This window comes from Hydra viridissima, unplaced genomic scaffold (assembly GCF_058129835.1).
Source record: "Hydra viridissima isolate aposymbiotic clone 2 unplaced genomic scaffold, HvirCarnegie_v1 scaffold_10, whole genome shotgun sequence".
Lineage (NCBI taxonomy): Eukaryota > Metazoa > Cnidaria > Hydrozoa > Anthoathecata > Hydridae > Hydra > Hydra viridissima.
The window spans coordinates 15,455,618-15,474,525 of record NW_028324309.1 but is presented as its reverse complement, the minus strand read 5'-3'; the positions used below and the strand labels follow the sequence as shown (position 1 = coordinate 15,474,525).

The 18,908-nt window shown below is 26.8% G+C and overlaps 1 protein-coding gene across 4 annotated transcripts; it reads left to right on the top strand.

Annotated features, from left to right (window-relative positions):
* Nucleotides 1-12: 12 nt before the first annotated feature.
* Nucleotides 13-18,820, top strand: LOC145181429 (uncharacterized). 4 transcript variants are annotated; one of them, XM_090100582.1, is made up of 17 exons: nucleotides 17-297; nucleotides 1,228-1,254; nucleotides 1,521-1,574; nucleotides 2,088-2,213; nucleotides 3,251-3,307; nucleotides 4,428-4,559; nucleotides 4,905-4,979; nucleotides 5,317-5,469; nucleotides 6,318-6,371; nucleotides 6,848-6,910; nucleotides 7,470-7,598; nucleotides 8,588-8,629; nucleotides 10,219-10,521; nucleotides 14,406-14,456; nucleotides 16,319-16,360; nucleotides 16,588-16,719; nucleotides 17,675-18,820. In XM_090100582.1, exons 1-17 carry the CDS (start codon nucleotides 241-243, stop codon nucleotides 18,665-18,667), a joined length of 2,490 nt encoding a protein of 829 aa, XP_089956708.1. In that variant the 5' UTR covers nucleotides 17-240; the 3' UTR covers nucleotides 18,668-18,820. The 4 variants fall into 4 exon arrangements, 3 of the variants coding, with proteins under 3 accessions (XP_089956709.1, XP_089956708.1, XP_089956710.1); XM_090100583.1 differs by lacking the exon at nucleotides 6,848-6,910 and having other exon boundaries at nucleotides 13-297; XM_090100584.1 differs by lacking the exon at nucleotides 6,848-6,910 and having other exon boundaries at nucleotides 189-297; nucleotides 1,517-1,574.
* Nucleotides 18,821-18,908: the final 88 nt, after the last annotated feature.

Here is an 18,908-nt window from a genome sequence, read left to right as displayed (position 1 = left end):
TTTTCGTGAACTAGTCATAAAGCACGTGGATAGACGAAAATCAGCGCCAATTCATTTTTGAGTTTCTAGCTCTCTAGCTAGATTGAAAAAGACAAGATCCTTCGTATTTAACAATAAACAAATATAACAAAAAAAGTCATTAATTTCAGTTGTAATTCTATCAATCAAGTTTTATCAACTTTTTTTCTAGAAAAATCATTTTTAAACTAATAATTTTTGTTATAATAGCTAAAAAGTCTAATGGCTGAAAAAAGTTCAAGTGGTCAAAGAAAGAGCAAAAAATTGTTTTCACAAAAGGTTAAACCTACTTTTATGCATGTTTTAATTAAAATATAGTGACACCAAAACTTGAGGTTTGTTTTTACAAGATCATCTCTCTAAAAATTCAATAGCTTAACTGTAGTAAAATTCAATAGCTTAACTGTAGTAAAATTCAATTGCTTGATTGTAGTAAAAAAGGCTCTGAAATTAAACTCTCCATTTATCTGAAACTGACATTCCCTGTTTTTCTTGTTACTTTTATGTACTTAGGGTACACAAACTCCTGGTAAAAATTAAGGTTATGCTTTAGAAGTTAATAAAACACAGCAACATGTTGAAAAATCACTTTTGTTGAAAAATAGCATAAACAGATGAAATAAGTTATGAAACCTTTCACCATATAGGTTCTATATGCATTCAATAACACAAAAAAAGGCCTTTATCTTATGATACAAATGTAGCTCTTTGACTCTGATGCTTTTTTAGTTAAAAAGAAGTTCTTAGGTTATGCACTCTGTCTCAGTTCTATGGGCAACCAATGTGTACTTTATATGCCACTTAAATTATACAATTAAAAAACCAGCACAGTCTGCATATAAGAGGATAAAGTGGAACTTGAATCAAATGGAAGTATTAATAAAACCAGTGTAAAAAAAATTAAGCTTTGTATTGTTGATAAGTTAAAATAGCTTCTTAAAATAAGTTAAGCACTTAAAATAGCTTCTAATGGAAAAGATTGAGACTCGTACTTTTAGTGTATTTATTGTTATGTATGTGAAAATGTTTATAAGTGCAATGTTATTTATTTATGTGATACTTTGCATAAAATATGTGGTTTTTTATGGTTGTATGTAATGTAATGTATGTATGTATGTATGCATGTATGTATGTATGTATGTATGTATGTATGTATGTATGTATGTATGTATGTATGCATGTATGCATGTTTTTATTCTTATATTTTAGGGGCAGTTTGAAAAGGAACCTTCTAGTGTGAGTATCAAAAAATTATTAAATGATTAACTGACAATACTTTGTTGTGCCTTATCAATACCATTGATTTTTGTAGATAAAATGACCATACATTAGGCAATATTTGTAGATTAAATCCAGATTATCATCAGGTCATCTTTAAGAATTATGTACAAAAGGAAGTAAATATATTTCTGATTACTTACTTTGCAATATGATATCAAAAATTCATACTCAAGTTTTAAACTAATATAGAAATTTTAGATTTATTAATTATTCTTAGATAGTTGTTCAAAAAAAAGAAGAAGAATTTTGTAAGAGATAAGCATTCTGCTCTTCAGGTACATTAAACTAATGTAAAAAAGAATTCCCTTTAGCTTTTTTCTTTTTTTGTTTAATTGAAATAATAAGTTTTTAACTACTACTTCGATGAATAAGTAAAAAAATATTTTGTTGTGTTGTGTCATCTTGTGGAAGTTTATCAAAATATACTGTTTCATAGTTTTTTAGTTGCCATTAAACTTAAGTTGGATAGCCAACTTCAGCCAAACTTGATTTTAAAATGATTTCTCAGCAATATTTGAAGTTATTGGCAATTTGATATACATACATACAAACATACATACATACATACATACATACATACATACATACATACATACATACATACATACATACATACATACATACATACATACATACATACATACATACATACATAAATACATATGCCTTTGAAACAGTGCAGTTGTTTAAACCCTTAATTTTTTTTTTTTTAATTTTTTTATTTTTGAAATAACTAAGAACTTTACAAAGTTTTTTTCACATATTGATTTGTTACTTTTTTTTTATAGCATGATGCAGACACTTTATCATTTCATGAGACGAACTGCAAGAAGGACCAGAAGAAGAAGTTTAAAATAAAGAATTCAAAGCTGCATGCTAAAACTCCAGTTAACGATAATGAAGATTATGAAAATGCAAGATTAAAATTTTTAAAAAACATAATTCTTTACTTCTTCCTGTTTTTCTTTTACTCATAATTTAGCTACTTTTAGTATAGAAGATAACTTTGAGACAAAAACATTTTTTCATTCATTAGGTTTACTACCAATCAAAAGTTTGTAATCTCTTAAAAATAATTCATTTTCTTGTATCTTTAGATCAAATATTTGACATTTCAATGACATTGTTAGTAAAAAACAGATAACAGCATATGATAAATACATTAGTGTTAAAAATCTATTTCTATTTGTACAAAAATTTCAATTGGATAGTTGGTACCAAATCTAATTTTCATCAAAGAAACCTCAGTTTCTTTTAATAACTGTGTTCATAAACTTGGCAATTTTTCTAGTATAGTTTTTAGATTCTCTCAGATATCCTGTAGAAGGTAACAAGCATTATTTTGAGATGTTGGACAGTAAATTTGGATATTAATGTCTAACTCTTTCAATAGCAATTCCATGCGATTCAAGTCTAGGGAGTGAGGTGGCCATATCATTATTTATAGCAAGCCCTTATGCATAGCCCTTGTGTGTGTGTGTGTGTGTGTGTGTGTGTGTGTGTGTGTGTGTATTCTCATGTTTCAGGTCATTATTGATATTAAAAATCTGATAAAAAATTGAAATTTAGTAAAATTCTTATAAAGCTCTTTAAAAATTGATATTTAATAAAACATTTAAAAAAAAAATAATAGTGAATGCTGTTAATTAACTTGAATAAATTACAAATTATATACATATCTATAGGAAAATTTGGGGTGATTTCAAACTTTTGGTTGGTAGGGTAAGTATTTTTAGGCCTTTAAAAAAATTTTAAAGTCGCAAACTAAACCAAATTAAACCTTGTTTCACTTTTTTATGATTTGCTCCTATGCAGCAAATCATAAAAAAGCGAAACAAGGTTTAATTTGGTAGAAAGTATTCCAAATTATTTCTTTTCATGTAGAAATTTTATTTCTTTTTGTGTAGCAAAACAATTTTTTAAGTTGTAAAGTATTTTTTTTTTTATATAGGGAATACATCAAAAGAAAAAGCTAAAAACAGAAATAACTGATGTGAATGATAAAATTGTAAAAGTTTTTGTTTCTTTTTTTTTTTTTATTATTTTTATTTAAATAGGATTCTGTAAATTAATGCAGTCTGAAATCAATTTCTTAAAATTAAATATTGTTCTGAATAAAAACAATCTTGATTTTATACAACGAGATTTTAAACATTCAAATGCCAAACGGAATAAATGTTTAAAATCTAAAAGTATAAATCTCTGAAGTTTTTAAGATCAACTAAAGATCTCAGCAATCCGATTTTTGATTAAATCTCAAATTTGATAAAAAATTGCATTGCTGAGATCTTTAGTTGAACTTGAAAAGTTTAGATGATTATTAGAAATTAACTCCTTTTAGAATTTAAAAATTTGGGTAAATTATTAAACCTCTTAAGGCTCTTATAAATATTTCTTGACTTGAATATTATATATGAATATAATAGATATTTACTTGAACTGACCAGTTAAGTAAACTAGATCTAGTTTATATTGAAGAAAAAAAACCAAATATTCTGTAAACAACAAATGATTTTTTTACAAATCACTTGTAAATACAGAAAATTTTCTCCTAAGAATATCCCAATAAGATAAAATTCATATCTTGAAGTGACCATCACAAAATCCAGAACTTAATCTAGATGAACATCTTTGGAAGCATTTTAATTGATATTTTGCACAAATTTAGGAAATCTGTTACCAGTTAACCATTGGCATCCTCATTAAGCTTCTGGTTTCTATACTGAGATGATGTCAGGCTGTTTTTAAAGCAAAAAGTTACTCAATTCAATACTAATTTAGTTTTTAGTATTTGATGATATAATAGTGTAAAAAAACAAACAATTTTTTCCTTTGCTGTAGTATAATATTTTAAGTTTTTGTTAAATAAGTTATAAAATTGTGTTAAATGCTATGATAAAAATAATGAAAGCATTAAAAATCAATAACAAATACTAAGCATTACCTTGCATAAAAATTCCATCGATTTTTAAATGCAAACTTCAGTTTTAAGTTGTGTAAAAAAAAGAGTGTTTTTTTTATCTTTTTGTCTGCTATTGTAGATAAAGCTGTTAGAAGTTTATTTTTTATAAATTGATACTTTTTGTGTAGATTGACTTTCTTTATATTTTTTGCAAAATAATCTTTAGACTAATGGCTCCAGCAATATTTCAGAAGAATCAATTAGTCCTATGATGCATCCTGCTGAGCTAAAGCATAAAAAAAAGATGCACAAGAAATCTCTGTTGAAGCGTTCAAATGAAACAATACAATCTGGAAATGTAAAACTTAAATTTATTTTTTTGAATTATCTATTAGTGACATTTTTGTTTTGTGAAGAACATTCTTGAAATTCAAAAAGCATAAAATTTTTCAAACCTTCTACAAAATTAAATGTGTGTACTCTTTTGCATCCCTCAGAAATTTTAGTGTGTGAGGCACGCACATCTCCTAGAGAAGACTGTAATTGTTTTTATGCTATTAACAAAATATCACCAAAATTTAGTTAATGGTTTTCGAAAAAAAAAAAAAAAATTTTTTAATTTTATTTAAAGGCATGCTTTTGATCTTTTGATCAAAATGCAACAGTGTATGCATAATTGATATTTTTGTGGTTATTTGTTTAGAAAACACAATCAAAGAAAAAACGAAGGATTGATTCCATAGATAACTTTATTGATAAAACTGATAGTCTTGCAAAGGTATTGCAGATTCAACTGTATAACATTTTTGTTTTATCTTTTTAAATCTGCTTTCAAGATGTTTCAGTGAAATATTCTTTACACTTATATATTTATGAAATGGTATTTATTAATATTTCAATAATACTTTTTTTTTTTATAAATAGTATTAATAATATAAGTATTATGAAATAGTATTTTAAGTTTTCATTTTTTACAAATTTCCCTGAAAGCTTTAACTTGCATACCCATAATGATTCAACCTTGTACAGACTTTTGTATTGCAGTTGAAAATTCATTTTGCCATCATGAAAGCAGGTGACATATTTGAAAAAAATTTTAAAAAATTAAATTTTAGACTGGTGACTTAAGTGACTCTCCTGAAGATCTAGATTCCCCTGGAAATAGTTCTATAATATGCTCTATATTAGATGAAAAAGAAAAAATAAATATAAAAGTTAAGAAAAATCTTCAATCAGTTTTTTTAAATGAGGTTGTACATCTTGAAAATGTAAGTACCTTTGTTTTGTTGCACAAATTGTATGTTATTTTACATATATTACATATGATTTTTATACAAATTATATATATTATATTATATACATTTTGTTATGCATATTTTTATACATATATTAAATTATGTATAGGTAATTATACTATTTTTTTGTTTATCAGTTATTAATTTCTATCTGCTATTTTTTATGATAATTTTAGATTTGAATGATAAATTATTTTCCACATGATCTTAAAGATATTTTTCTTACCTTGAATTTTCTTTTCTTGTGGATACAAGTTGTAATTCAGCATTTTTGTATAACTATTGAAATATCATTTTATAAATAATCATAAATTGAATAAGATTCTCAAGCTTCAGGACCAATAGTTATCAAATAACCTCGGTATATTAAGTTTATCTAAATTTTAAAAGAGTTATCAATTCCATCAACTACCATGTACTTTTAGAATAAAAAACTATCCAACCTTGTATTAGCTGAACAGCTTGAATTAGTTGATTAAATTTAAAACTGTTTTAAAAAGCTAATTAGCTACAAGCAATATGATTTTGGTTAGCTGATCTATAAGGACACACTGAACCATATTTAAAATGCAATTTGATATTTAGATATTTTGAAAAAACAGAAAACACAAATTCGACTTTCAAATGAAAATTTTTATGTAATTTTAAACTGTTTAAAGTTTCTTTAAAAAATTTATGGAATCTTTTTGCGTGAAATCTTTTTGCGTGGAATCTTTTTGTGGAATCTTTTTGCATGGAATCTTTTTGTGGAGTGATTTATGAAATCTTTTATGAAATTCAAACTGCGAATTAAAAAGCAATTTGTAATAAAATTTATGTAGAAAAAAAGAAAGAAAGAAAAGAAAAGAAAGAAAAAAATGAAAAGAGATGCAACGGTATACTTTTTTATCTTTACTATTTATGTTGCTTTAAGTGTTAGATATTTGTAAAATCTTGTAATGCCCACAGTTGAATGCAAATTACTGAAATGCTAATTATTGAAATGCTAGCTATTAAAATGCAAATTAATGAAATGCTAATTAATGAAATGCTAATTACTGAAATGCTAATTATTGAAATGCAAATTACTGAAATGCTTATTATTGGAATGCTAATTAATGAAATACAAATTAATGAAATGCTAATTACTGAAATGCAAACTAATGAAATGCTTATTAATAAAATGCTAATTACTGAAATGCAAATTACTGAAATGCTAATTAATGAAATGTTAATTGAGTATTAGTTTAACTTTATGTTTAACTATAAAAATTTAATTTATGATAGTTATGATAATTATGTAATTAATGATTATCAAGAAGAATTTAAAAGCCAAAGCTTCATCTTGAATTTCACCCTATTTCTCTTGTAGCAACTTCAAAAGATAGATTTGACTTGTGATTTGAATACATCTGTTGAGGTGATCCCTAAAGAAGTTAGTAGAATTGCAGTTAGGACATTAAGATGACCAAATTAGGTTTTTCAGTACCTTTTTGTCTCAAAAAAAACGCTTTTCAAATAGAGTAGATTTGTTCTGGGTTGTTATTCTGTTTGGAGTAAAACCAGGGCTAATAAAAGATGGTTTGCTGTATGAATTGGTTTAGAGTAAGATAATGTTGTGACATGGCTCAGAGTCCTTCAATTTTAATTTTGTTATGCATATTTTTTGAGACTATGTTGCTCAACACTAAGAAAAGCCACAGGGCAATCAGATGGGTTGTAGTATAGATTAAGTTTGAGTCATAAGTTGAATCAATCTTCACCTACACTGCCACCTAAGTTGACCATCTGAAATCCATGAAGTTCAACCATGTAAACACAATAGCCTTTGGGGTGAATATAGTTTACTTTTAACAATTGAAACTTTATGCCAAACAGGAGTTTGAAACTTTATGCTCATTAGCAGTTTGAACAAAACCAGGTAGTAAAGTTTTATAAATGATAGTAAAACATCTAAAATTGATTGAGATTATAGAGTATAAGGTTTTTTTTAGGTTAATGAGTTAAACTTGGTAACTCCTATGAGCCATTCTGTTGAGCTAGATGAAGGAGATAAGAGTGATTCACTTGGTAGGAAAAACTTTGATTCAGAGCATTCAAGTAACACTTCACTACCTAAAAAAGTAAGTTTTTGAAATTTTCACTAAAAAAGCATAAAATGTTGTGATGAAATTTGTTTCTTGTTACAAATTCATACCCCCAGTGCACAGTTATACATTTCTTGAGATAGTAAAGTTTTTTTTATTTTGCTGAGTATATTTTCAGGATTTCGTGTGTTAGTTTTGACTATTAGTCCTAGTTACAATGTAAAGTTCTAAATTAATGGCTTCCCTAAATGCCAATTCTACATTGATAAATGTTTTCAAGCTCTCTTCATTATTTTTATTGAATTTGAAATTAAGTGTAATTTTTTTTTTTTTGAAGACAATCATAAAAATACAATTTAAGTTGTGAAACTTTAACACTGCAAAGGCAGTTTTCATATAATTTATTGCAAAATTAGTGGAATAAATGTAGTTTTTATCACTTAGTATCCCAAGTAGTGAGCAATAATTGCACAATATTGGGTATCTTGGACCAATATTGACCCAATAATGTCAATATTATTTGCTACTAAGGATTTTTTTTTTCATACTTTGTTGAATAGATAAAATATAACAAAATAGTATTTCATTACTTTTAAAATGCCACTTGGACAATTTAAATAACCTAAAATTATATTGGGATGTTAGGATTATGAAGGTTAATTAAAATAAACAGACGATTTTGGGTTCTAATTATGATTTTTATCTAAATAATATACAGATCCTCAAACTACAGTTTCCTATTTTGTGAGCATCAAATGTTTTTACTTACATTATTATTTGCATTATTATGTTGAAAATTATAAGATATATAATTACAGCTGGAATGAAATTAATCTGTTAGAATTACTTTCAGAGATAATTGTTTTTTTTGTTTTTTTTTTGCCCTTTTCCCCCTCTCTCTTCCCCCATCCCACACTCATCCTTCCTCCTTCCTCCTTCCTCCTTCCCCCTCCCTCTTCTCCTCCCTTTGATATAAAGCAATTAAACTAAATTAAGATTCTTTAAAATTTTTTAAATATTTTTAGAAAAAAAAAAAGAAAAGAAAGAAAAGTGATCTATTTGTACTGGTATACTTTTTATTTTAGTAATTTTGTTTTCTTTAGTTCATAAATTTTGTATTTAAGAACTTGCAAAGCCTGCAGTTGCTAGAGTACAATCTTTTCAAAAACTGATAAGAATGCATTCTATATTTATAGAAGTTATACTAGGGTTTGTAATCCTGTGCTGTATTTAAAATCCCGGGGTTTCGGGATTACATTTGCCTATTCCGGGGATCCCAGGATATTTAAATACCTGCTCTTAAAAGATTTTAACATATTATTTTAGTAAAATTTTAAGAAAATCAATAACACATTTAAAGTATGTTTAGAAAAAACTATTAAATCACAAAGAAATTCTTTAGTTTTTTAATATTATTATTTAATATATAAATTTATTATTTAATATATATTATAACTTAATTATTGAATTGTAAAGAGTTTGTTGTTTTTATCAATATAATATACATATGGAGTTATTTTTGATTACTTTTAAAATATGTTTTGAGGGAGCAGAGCATATCCAAAATTTCATCGCCCAGGCGACTTCTTAATTTTATTGCAAAAAGTCCGGTCGCAGAAAAAGCACATTCAGACTCTGCACTGGTAGGCTTAATAGTCATTAAAAAATTATTCACTCTTTGCAAAAAATCACTACGTGTTCCTCCATTTTCAAACAACAGCATTTCTTTTTTTGAATTTTCACTGACAAAGTTTTACATCAAATAAGTATGCGAGGCAAATGTACTTTTTTTACAGCTAGATTCAGATGGAGAGTCAGAACATTTTCGAGTAATGCCTTATTTGAAACAGAAAGTTCAATATCAGATTCAGACTCATAAGCTGTTAATTATGTAGCTGAGTAACTCAACTCACTGTTATACTGTTTAATTTACTGTTAGAAAATTTACTGTTCAAATAACCAGCAATTTTAATTTAATTAAAACTAGTACTATAAAATAGTCACAAACAGATAATGTCTATTTTGAGATAAAAATGGTAAGAAACTTGAGTAAATTCGACTAAACACCAACAAATTTTTAAAATAGCATTGCAATTCATTTTTAACTATTACAATAAATCTAATCCCATTATTCAAAGACATAAGTTTTATAATTGCAAGAATTTTGAATTTGTAAAGTTCGAATTTGATTGCAATTGAACAAAAAAAAATAATTTAGGAATTTTCAATATAAAAATAGTCAAATCTCAACCAAAGAACTTTTAATTTAAAAATGTTCGACCAAAAACAATTTAAAAAAAAATCCCAGGATTAAATGCTTAATCCCGGCATTTTGGGATTGTTAAAAACCGCAGAATCCCGGGATACCCAACCCTAAGTTATACAGACATTAACATAAGAGCTTTTGATTTGAGTTACTTATTTTCACCGTTTTCATGTGCATTCAATTTAATTAATTTTTTTATTCTATTTTAAAAACAAAATGCTACAATTTGTTCTATAATTTACATGTAGGGATACAACTTTAAAAAAAAACGCTTTTTTTTTTGTCACCACCTGTCAAATGCATGTTGCTATGTTGTTGCTATGTTGTTGCAGTGCTATTTATAGTACTTCAAAAAAGTTAACTGAGATTAAAAAATGTTTTCATTTTTAGGCTGATGAGTCAGGTGCTGCAGAATTAACTCCTATTAGACATCCTGATGAGTCAGGTGCTGCAGAATTAACTCCTATCAGACATCCTGGTGAGTCTGGTGCTGCAGAATTAACTCTTACCAGACAACCTGTTGAGTCAGGTGCTACAGAAACAACTCCAATTAGACATTCTGATGAGTTAAATGCTGCAGAATTAACACCTATCAGACATCCTATTGAGCTAGATCAAGCAGATACAACTGATTTGCTTGATATGCAAAATCTTCCTCCAGAGGGCTTAGATAATAATTCAATATCTGAAGATGTAAGAGTTTTTAAATTTCAGTTCATTGAAATATATAACAGTGACTTTCAAAAGTACAAGGTCATTTAATTCTTTTTGATTGCTATTTATTATCTCTTAATTAATTTTTTAAATGATGAGTAGTTAAAAACCCTTTTTAACTAATTAATTAGCTTTCTAATGATACATAACACTTAATGGTCCTACTTATCCTTTCTGAGAAATTTAGTGGTAAATTAAAGCAATCCTATTAATTACTTGTTAAAAAACTTGTCAAAATTATAAGGTCAGTTAATTTAAACTCAATAGCTCTTAAATAAATTATACAAGAATCCTAAAAACTAGTACTTGCTATGATTAATATAAATAACAAATAAATTCAGGGAAAAAAAATCAATTTCTAACCAGTATTTCAAAAGATATTTCAAGTGGTAAATTCTTGGCACACCAAAAGTAGAAAAATGGGTAGTAAATCACTATCACAAGAAGTCACATGGCAAATAATTGGTCCATCCAAAGTCACATGGCAAATAATTGGTCCATCCAAAGTCACATGGCAAATAATTGGTCCATCCAAAGTCACATGGCAAATAATTGGTCCATCCAAAGTCACATGGCAAATAATTGGTCCAAAGAGTCAACAAGAAACAACACAAAAAGTCAACAAGAGATAACAAGATTATGTGGTGTTTCACTATGCTGTGTCCAAACAATGCTGAAAAACTACAAAATTTTAAATGACGTAAAAATTCACCAAGAGTTGGCAAGCTATCAAAACTTAATTCTAGGGATCAAAGCTTTTATTGTGTTAAAGGTAAGGGAAGATCTTAAAATTAGCTACCGAGAACTGTCATCTGAGTTTAGTAATAATGCTGGCTATGTTAGTATTGATTTTAGAACAGTTAGAAGCTGTCTTAATAAAAAAGATATTGATTGTTATGTTGCTGCCAGAAAACTTCTTTTAAGACTGAGAGATGAAAGAGAGTGATGTAAGGAAACAAAAGAAAGTGATGTAAGGAAACACTTCACTGCTCAGTAAAAGATAAGGTCGTTTTTAGTGATGAATCAAATTTTGAAGTGGTTAATCATAAATCAAGATTTATTGTTAAAAGATCAGCTTCAGAGGAATCTAAGGATAGATTTTGTTTACCAAAAAAACAAGGCAATAAGTATATGAGGATGGATTTCTCATAAGAGGATAGGATTTCAAAATATTTATTCAAAAATTTGGTACAAAATTCCAAGGGAATTATGTATGCATCTGATTGAATCTATGCCAAATTGTATTCAAGCCTGCATAAAAGCATGTGGTGGTCAGCCCAAATACTGAATTAAAGCATGGCCTTACATTTTTGATACATTTTTTTATTACATTTTTTTGACATGATTCTTTTTTTTGATTGATTTTGGTACCAAAACAATATTAAAAATTTTTTTTTTTGTATTCCAAATAAAATTAAAAGAAAAAATCTCTCTTTTTTTTTATTTTTTTAAAAAACATGGAAATATTTTAAGTAATTGCTAAAAAAGGGACCTTATATTTTTGAAAGCCACTCTGTGTGTGTGTGTGTGTATACCCACACATACACACACACACATACATACACACGTTTTTATTATAACACACACATATGACATTTATATTGTAAGCTTAAGTACACAGGGAAAGTTTTTTTCCAAAGTTAATTGGGTTGGGTTCAAGTTGCCTAATTCATGAAGAATTATTTTAAAGCTTGTAAAGTTCATCATCATCACAATTAAAATCATCTACTTAAAACAGCTTTTTTTAGCAGAAATAAAGTGAACACTTGAAGTAATTTAACCATTTGTCTTAACAATCTCATCGGTATGCAAATCAAATAATGAAGAACCGTCAACTTAATGAATGACAAAGAAATAGCATAGACTATTTACTAAAATAATATAAAAAATGGTGCAGAGTATTTAATCAGAGCTACTTATCTTACTTAAGAATTTAATAAGTTGGGTGTTATAAAAAATAATTTTACCAAGGAACATCCCTGTAAATTTATTATCATGTGTTGAGATCTTATGTTATTACACTTATGATGCAAATACAAATTAAGCATAAACTTGAAAATAATTTATATACAAGTTCTTAATATTTTAATGATATTAATATTCTTAATATTTTTAGCTAAGAACAAAACACTTAAATTAAAAACAAAAAATTAGACAAAAAAAGATTAAAAGATTGAATCATTAATTTTGAATCGAACTAATTACTTGAATTACTTGAATTGCATTAAATTCACAATAAACAGACTGATTATGGATCATCAGCTGACCATATAACTAGATCATTAGCTGACATTATGACTGAATCATATGCTATATTCAAATTGAGTAATCTGTTTTAAAACTTATTCACAGCTTAAAAAATATCTGCTGTAATAAAAAAATTACCATTATTAATCTTTATCACCAGCCAAAAGGAAAATAAGTTTTAATAAGATTCATTTTTCTTTTAGCTAAAACAGTTATTACAAAAATATATGACAAAAATAAAAGCTAATCACTTTTACCACCATTTTTACCACTATTTTTACTACCATTTACCATTGTCTAAATTAAAAAGCAAAAAAAAAAAAAACTGTGTGAGTTTTATAACCAGAAATAAGTTTGAATTGCAAGGTACAAAGGGAAAAAGAGCCTAAATGTTTGGGCTTTTAAACTGAAAAATTGTTCTAAAGTAAAAATATTCTCCTCAGCTTTCAAGAAATCAAATAAAGAAATATGCATAATCCTTTTTTGATTTTCATTTGAGTTAAGCTTTAATTGATTTTGACGAGAAAGTATGAGACAATGTTCCTAAAGTATTTTTCTTTTTCAAAATTAAAATTCTCTTCAAATAATGTAAAAGTGTATATATGCATAATTTTTCAGAGGCATGCTAGCAATCTCCAGCCAAAAATTCGTAATTAAAAAATTGTCTTAAAGTAAAATGTTAAGAAAAAGAAAAAACCATTATAAAATAATTTGCATTCAGTTTTGAAATTTCTTGAAGATCTATACTGTCAAATTAGAAAGACATATACTTCTTCATTTGTCTGTTCTTGCTCATCATTTCTTATTTTTTGTTAACATTAATGCCCCTATTGGTAGTGCTTTTCAGTCTCATATTGCAAGCATTGTAATTAGTCTTTTCCAGATGAAGGAAGTGCATTTCAAATAATTAACTCATATTTCATTTACTATTTAAAAGTGTGAACTAAAAATGTGTGAAGCCTTGTTGCACAACTAAAATATTTCAATAATTTTGTCATAATGATATTATTATCACAGTTAAGATTTGAGAAGTGAACTTCTACATGCATACTTAAGATTCCAGTTCTTGATAAAGTAAATATTCATTCCTAAAAATGAACACACCATTCAATTTGTCCAGGTATAAACAATGACACTTGTTTTGTTACTTCCTAAATATAGCACAGAGTTTCTCTATAATGACCTCATTCAAATCACTTAAAAGAGATATAGACAGTGTTTTCCTTTCAGGAAAGCTGTGTTATGGGATAAAGATATTCATAAAAGCATCACTCTCAAGTGCTTAACTTAATCTTGGCTGACAAGTGTCTAAGGAACTAGTCTTCACAACTGAATTTTTTAAAAAGGTTTGCTAGAGACATTTGATTTGCTGGATGTTAACACTTTCTTTGTGCTCTGTTTCAAAATTTTGAAAAATTTTCTGAGGATGTTTATATTGAAACAATACACACCAAATACAGTAAAAAATGAAACAGCACAACAAAGTATAAAACAAAACTATTTTTATATTTGACAACCTGAATTTTTGCTGAACTTAATATTAAGCATATTGGGTTGAGCTTCTTTCAAAAAAAAAATATTTAACATGTCTAAATTTATTTGGTTCATAATTTCAGATGAGCATCAAAAATGAAAATGAGTCAGTGAAAAGTTCAAGAAAAAATAAGGTGAGTTTTCATTAGCAGAAATATTGCTTTACTAATTTCTTCTCCTTGTGTTTTTCTTTGCTAACCCAGAAAGTGGTTCAAAATATCTAAGGTGACTAACATTAAATATATTTTAATATGTGGTGCCAAAAGCTGTATTATATCTGCCCTATTTCATTAATTTTATAACCAAAAGAATTTAAACTTGATAAAGTTTTAAAATTGATTCAAGTTTCAAGCATAATTTGCATGTTCAGGTTTGAAGAAAATCAGTAGATCAAATTTATAGCTGGTTAACACATTGATAAACCATAATCTTTGTCTTACAAATTTTCTTAAGGATTTTAAGTTTCATTTTTAAAAAATTTTTTTTTAGATGAAAGTAGAATCTGAAGAAAGTTTATCACAAGATGAGACTATTTCTAAGAAAAAGAAAAAAAAGAAGGCAAAGCAATCGGAGGAATAATGATGAGATTTACGACGAAGAAGCTTGTTTTTTATTTGCTATTTTTTTAAAGTTAAATATCTCACAGCAAATATTCTGGGTTTATTCAAAACTAGTTTAATTAACGTGTAGCCTAAAGTAAATCTGAGATTTATTTTTATTCACATTGTGAAAACATTATACATATGTTGAAAAGACATGAAGTTGCGCGTATCTATGCTGATATTTGTACATTACCAACCTTATATTACTTTGTAATGACATAAATAGAATTTACCCTTAAAAATTTTAGTTTAAAAAATATTCGATCAATGTAATAAATTTACTTTAAAATAGGACGCATAATTTAACGTCCTATTTTAAAAAATGAAAATTTCTTGATTAGGTTTCCAAATAATTCTTTAATAAAGAGCTAAAACATTTTAAATGAAAATAGATTCTAAATTCTTAATCCGTTCAGTAGTGTTTTTTAATGTCTTTCTTTTCTTTACTACCAAAGTAAATGATTTTTAAGCGTTGAATCTTTCGGGAATTGTAACATATCGACGATTTAAAAGTTTTTTAATCTATTCTTGTTCTCTTTAAATCTTAATAATAGTATTTCTATTAATAGTGTTTAGTAAATAAATCAACCGTAACGAAACTTTTGTTAATTTGTTAATTGGTATCTGACCTTTTCGCAGCTTATGAGGTTTACTGGTAATACTTTCAGATTATTATCCATGGAAACCCTTCAAAAGCGTTGACGAAATCAAATTTTTTCAATTAAAGTCTTTGTCTCGATACGTATAGCGAAAAACATCAAGATTTGTTTTAGAAAATTTTAAATATATTTATTACATTGATCGAATATTTTTTAAACTAAAATTTTTAAGGGTAAATTCTATTTATGTCATTACAAAGTAATATAAGGTTGGTAATGTACAAATATCAGCATAGATACGCGCAACTTCATGTCTTTTCAACATATGTATAATGTTTTCACAATGTGAATAAAAATAAATCTCAGATTTACTTTAGGCTACACGTTAATTAAACTAGTTTTGAATAAACCCAGAATATTTGCTGTGAGATATTTAACTTTAAAAAAATAGCAAATAAAAAACAAGCTTCTTCGCCGTAAATCTCATCATTATTCCTCCAATTGCTTTGCCTTCTTTTTTTTCTTTTTCTTAGAAATAGTCTCATCTTGTGTTAAGCTTTCTTCAGCTTCTACTTTTGTCTAAAAAAAATTTTTTTAAAAACATTTCTCTAGCACAAAAAACGCAAGAGATTTTTTTAAGAAAGCTTAATGTTCACTGATTAAAACAATATGTTGAATTAAGAAATGATTTGAAAGTTCAATTAAATTGTCATTAAGTTTCTTTTGTAAGCATCAAAAGTTTTGTAAGCAAAAAATTTTTTTCTGAGCAATCAAATTGTTATTAAATGTTTGTAGAAAAAAAGGAAGAAAGAAAAGAAAAGAGATGCAATTGTTTTGGTATAATTTTTATCTTATAATCTAATAATCTTGTTATTTTTCAAAACTCATAATTTTTATATATACAAACTTGAAAAGCATTAAGTTGGTAGAATGAATTTTATTCTCTTTTTTTTTTTCTGTAAAGGAGAGTGTATTTTAATGCTTGTTGCTACATTTGTTGCAGTACTTTTTTTAGTACAGCAACAAATTTGATTGAGATCATGATTTCAAGTTTTCTTTTTCAGACTGATGAGTCAGGTGTTGCAGAATTAGCTCCTATCAGACATCCTGTTAAGCTAGATCAAGCAGATACAACTGATTCACTTGCTATAAAAAGTCTTCCTTCAGAGAATTTAAATAATTCAATTTGTGAAAATGTAAGATTTTTTAAATTTGATTAAATTAAAATATGAAAATAAGCTTACTGTCATAAAATTCCATCAACTTCTATCAACATATTTACAAATCAAAAAGCTATAAAAATAAGTGGTCTCACCTTTTTGATTGCTGCTGTATACTCCTGTATCCTTAAGAGTAAATCAATTAATAACCTAGCATTTTTCTTCTATAAACACAACGCACAGGTAATCAAGTACTATTTGTAGACTCTTTCCAATAATAAATTGTGAATTTGTTATCTTTGATGTCTCAGCTTATTAACTTTGATAAATCAAAATGTTAAACTTTAAGCAATTAGACCATTTAGAATTGAAAAATATTTCTTAAGAAAGTAAGAAGATATTAATCTATGGAAAATAAATCTTAACTTACATATCAGTTATAAAAACATTAAACTACTCTTTTAATTTGATAATAGGAGGTTAACTTACATCTTGGGGCTTCAAAAAATAAATAAATACTGAATAGAAGTTTTTTCTTGCACTTTCTGTCACTTTATGAACTTATTGGCATTTCTTATATTCAAGTTATTAAGTAAAAAATAATTTTATTTAGTGACTAATATATAAGAACTATATTATGACTATATAGGCTGAACTTAAAAAAAGACTTTATAAAAATCCATCCTGAAATTTGATCAACAGTATTTTACTAAACTTTAAAAACAAATATTTTGTGGCCTAAAGCATGTTAATTGTCTGGTATTTAACTATAATTTTTTTTATTTTTTAGTTTTCATTGTGTTAACTTTATTTTATGTGTATGATAAAAATTTAATGAAATCTAAACTTTCTTTCTTTTTTTTTTTTAAGCATTATTTGGCACCCATGTTATTTATTTTGTTTTTTTGTAATATACTGATGTTTTTTTCCTTATCTAAAAACAATCAGTTATGATGGGAAATATTATTATTACTATTCTTACCTTATTTAGGCTGTACCAACAGTTAGTAACTTGTCAAAACTAAAGCTTGTATATGGTACCAGTAATTTTGAAGAGTGTGATTTTGAAGCATACAATTTCCCACCTAAACATGAACTGTTATGTGACTGGCATGTCACAAAAAAGGTTCTAGATGAAAACGGCATTAAGTATATGGATGGAACATGGACAGAGGTTGAGCTACGTATTCTAAATGCAAATATAAAAAAGTTCACAGAGTTGAACAATATATTGGACTTCAGGGAGTTTTATAAAAAAGTTAGTGCAATTAAGCCTGAAAAAATGTATTTTGAACTTGCAGAAAATATTTATAGGCCAATAAGACAGATCAAGGTAAAAGTTGAGAGCCTCTACCCTGAGAGTTATATTGTGAGTGAGCGTAAAGAATTTAGTGAAGAAGAAATAAAAAAATTATTTGATCTCCAAAAACTGTATGGTTCTTCTTGGAAGGTAATAGCTAAAGAGATGGGCAGGAAACCATCAAGTGTTAAGGCTAAATTTGCAAAGTGCAAAATGTTTTATGAAGAAGGAAGATTATTTGGACCAACAAAGTTGAGCCACTTCACCAAAGAAGAAGATAAAAAATTGTTCAAAATAGTTGAGGGAATTTCAAAGAGTTCTCCTAATAATATAAATTGGGCTGCTGTCTCAAAAGGAATGGGTACTCGAACAGGGAATGCTTGCCGTCAAAGATGGCTAACGTTTCATAATAATGAAGAAAATGTCCCCAAGCCTGTTTTTCTTAAAAGACCAGCTTGGTTAGGTAAAACAATTGACTCTGTTGTAGATGTTTTAATAAAATCCAATATTAATGACCGTGCTAGCATTAACTGGAATGCTGTAGCTAAAGAAATTAACTCAGAGTTTACACCAAGTCTAATAAGTATGAAATTTGCACAGCACATTTCGAGACTTCCTCAACATTTTAAAGATAAACCATTCAAACAACAGTTGCTGATTTTAAAGAAAACCGTGAGAAAATGAAAACTGAGAAATTGAAAACTGTGAGAAAAACATTTTACATTTTGTATAAAAAATTTTCAATCAAAATTTGAAATGTTAATGTTAAAAATATATATTTTTTAAGTGGTGAGGATTTATGTAAAGGATTTAATTTGATATATAGGCATTTTGTTATTTCTTTTTTAACTGTTATTTCTTTCGTAACCGTAATGTTCGTAATATTTTTAAAATTGCTTTAAGTACTATAATCAAATGCTAAAAA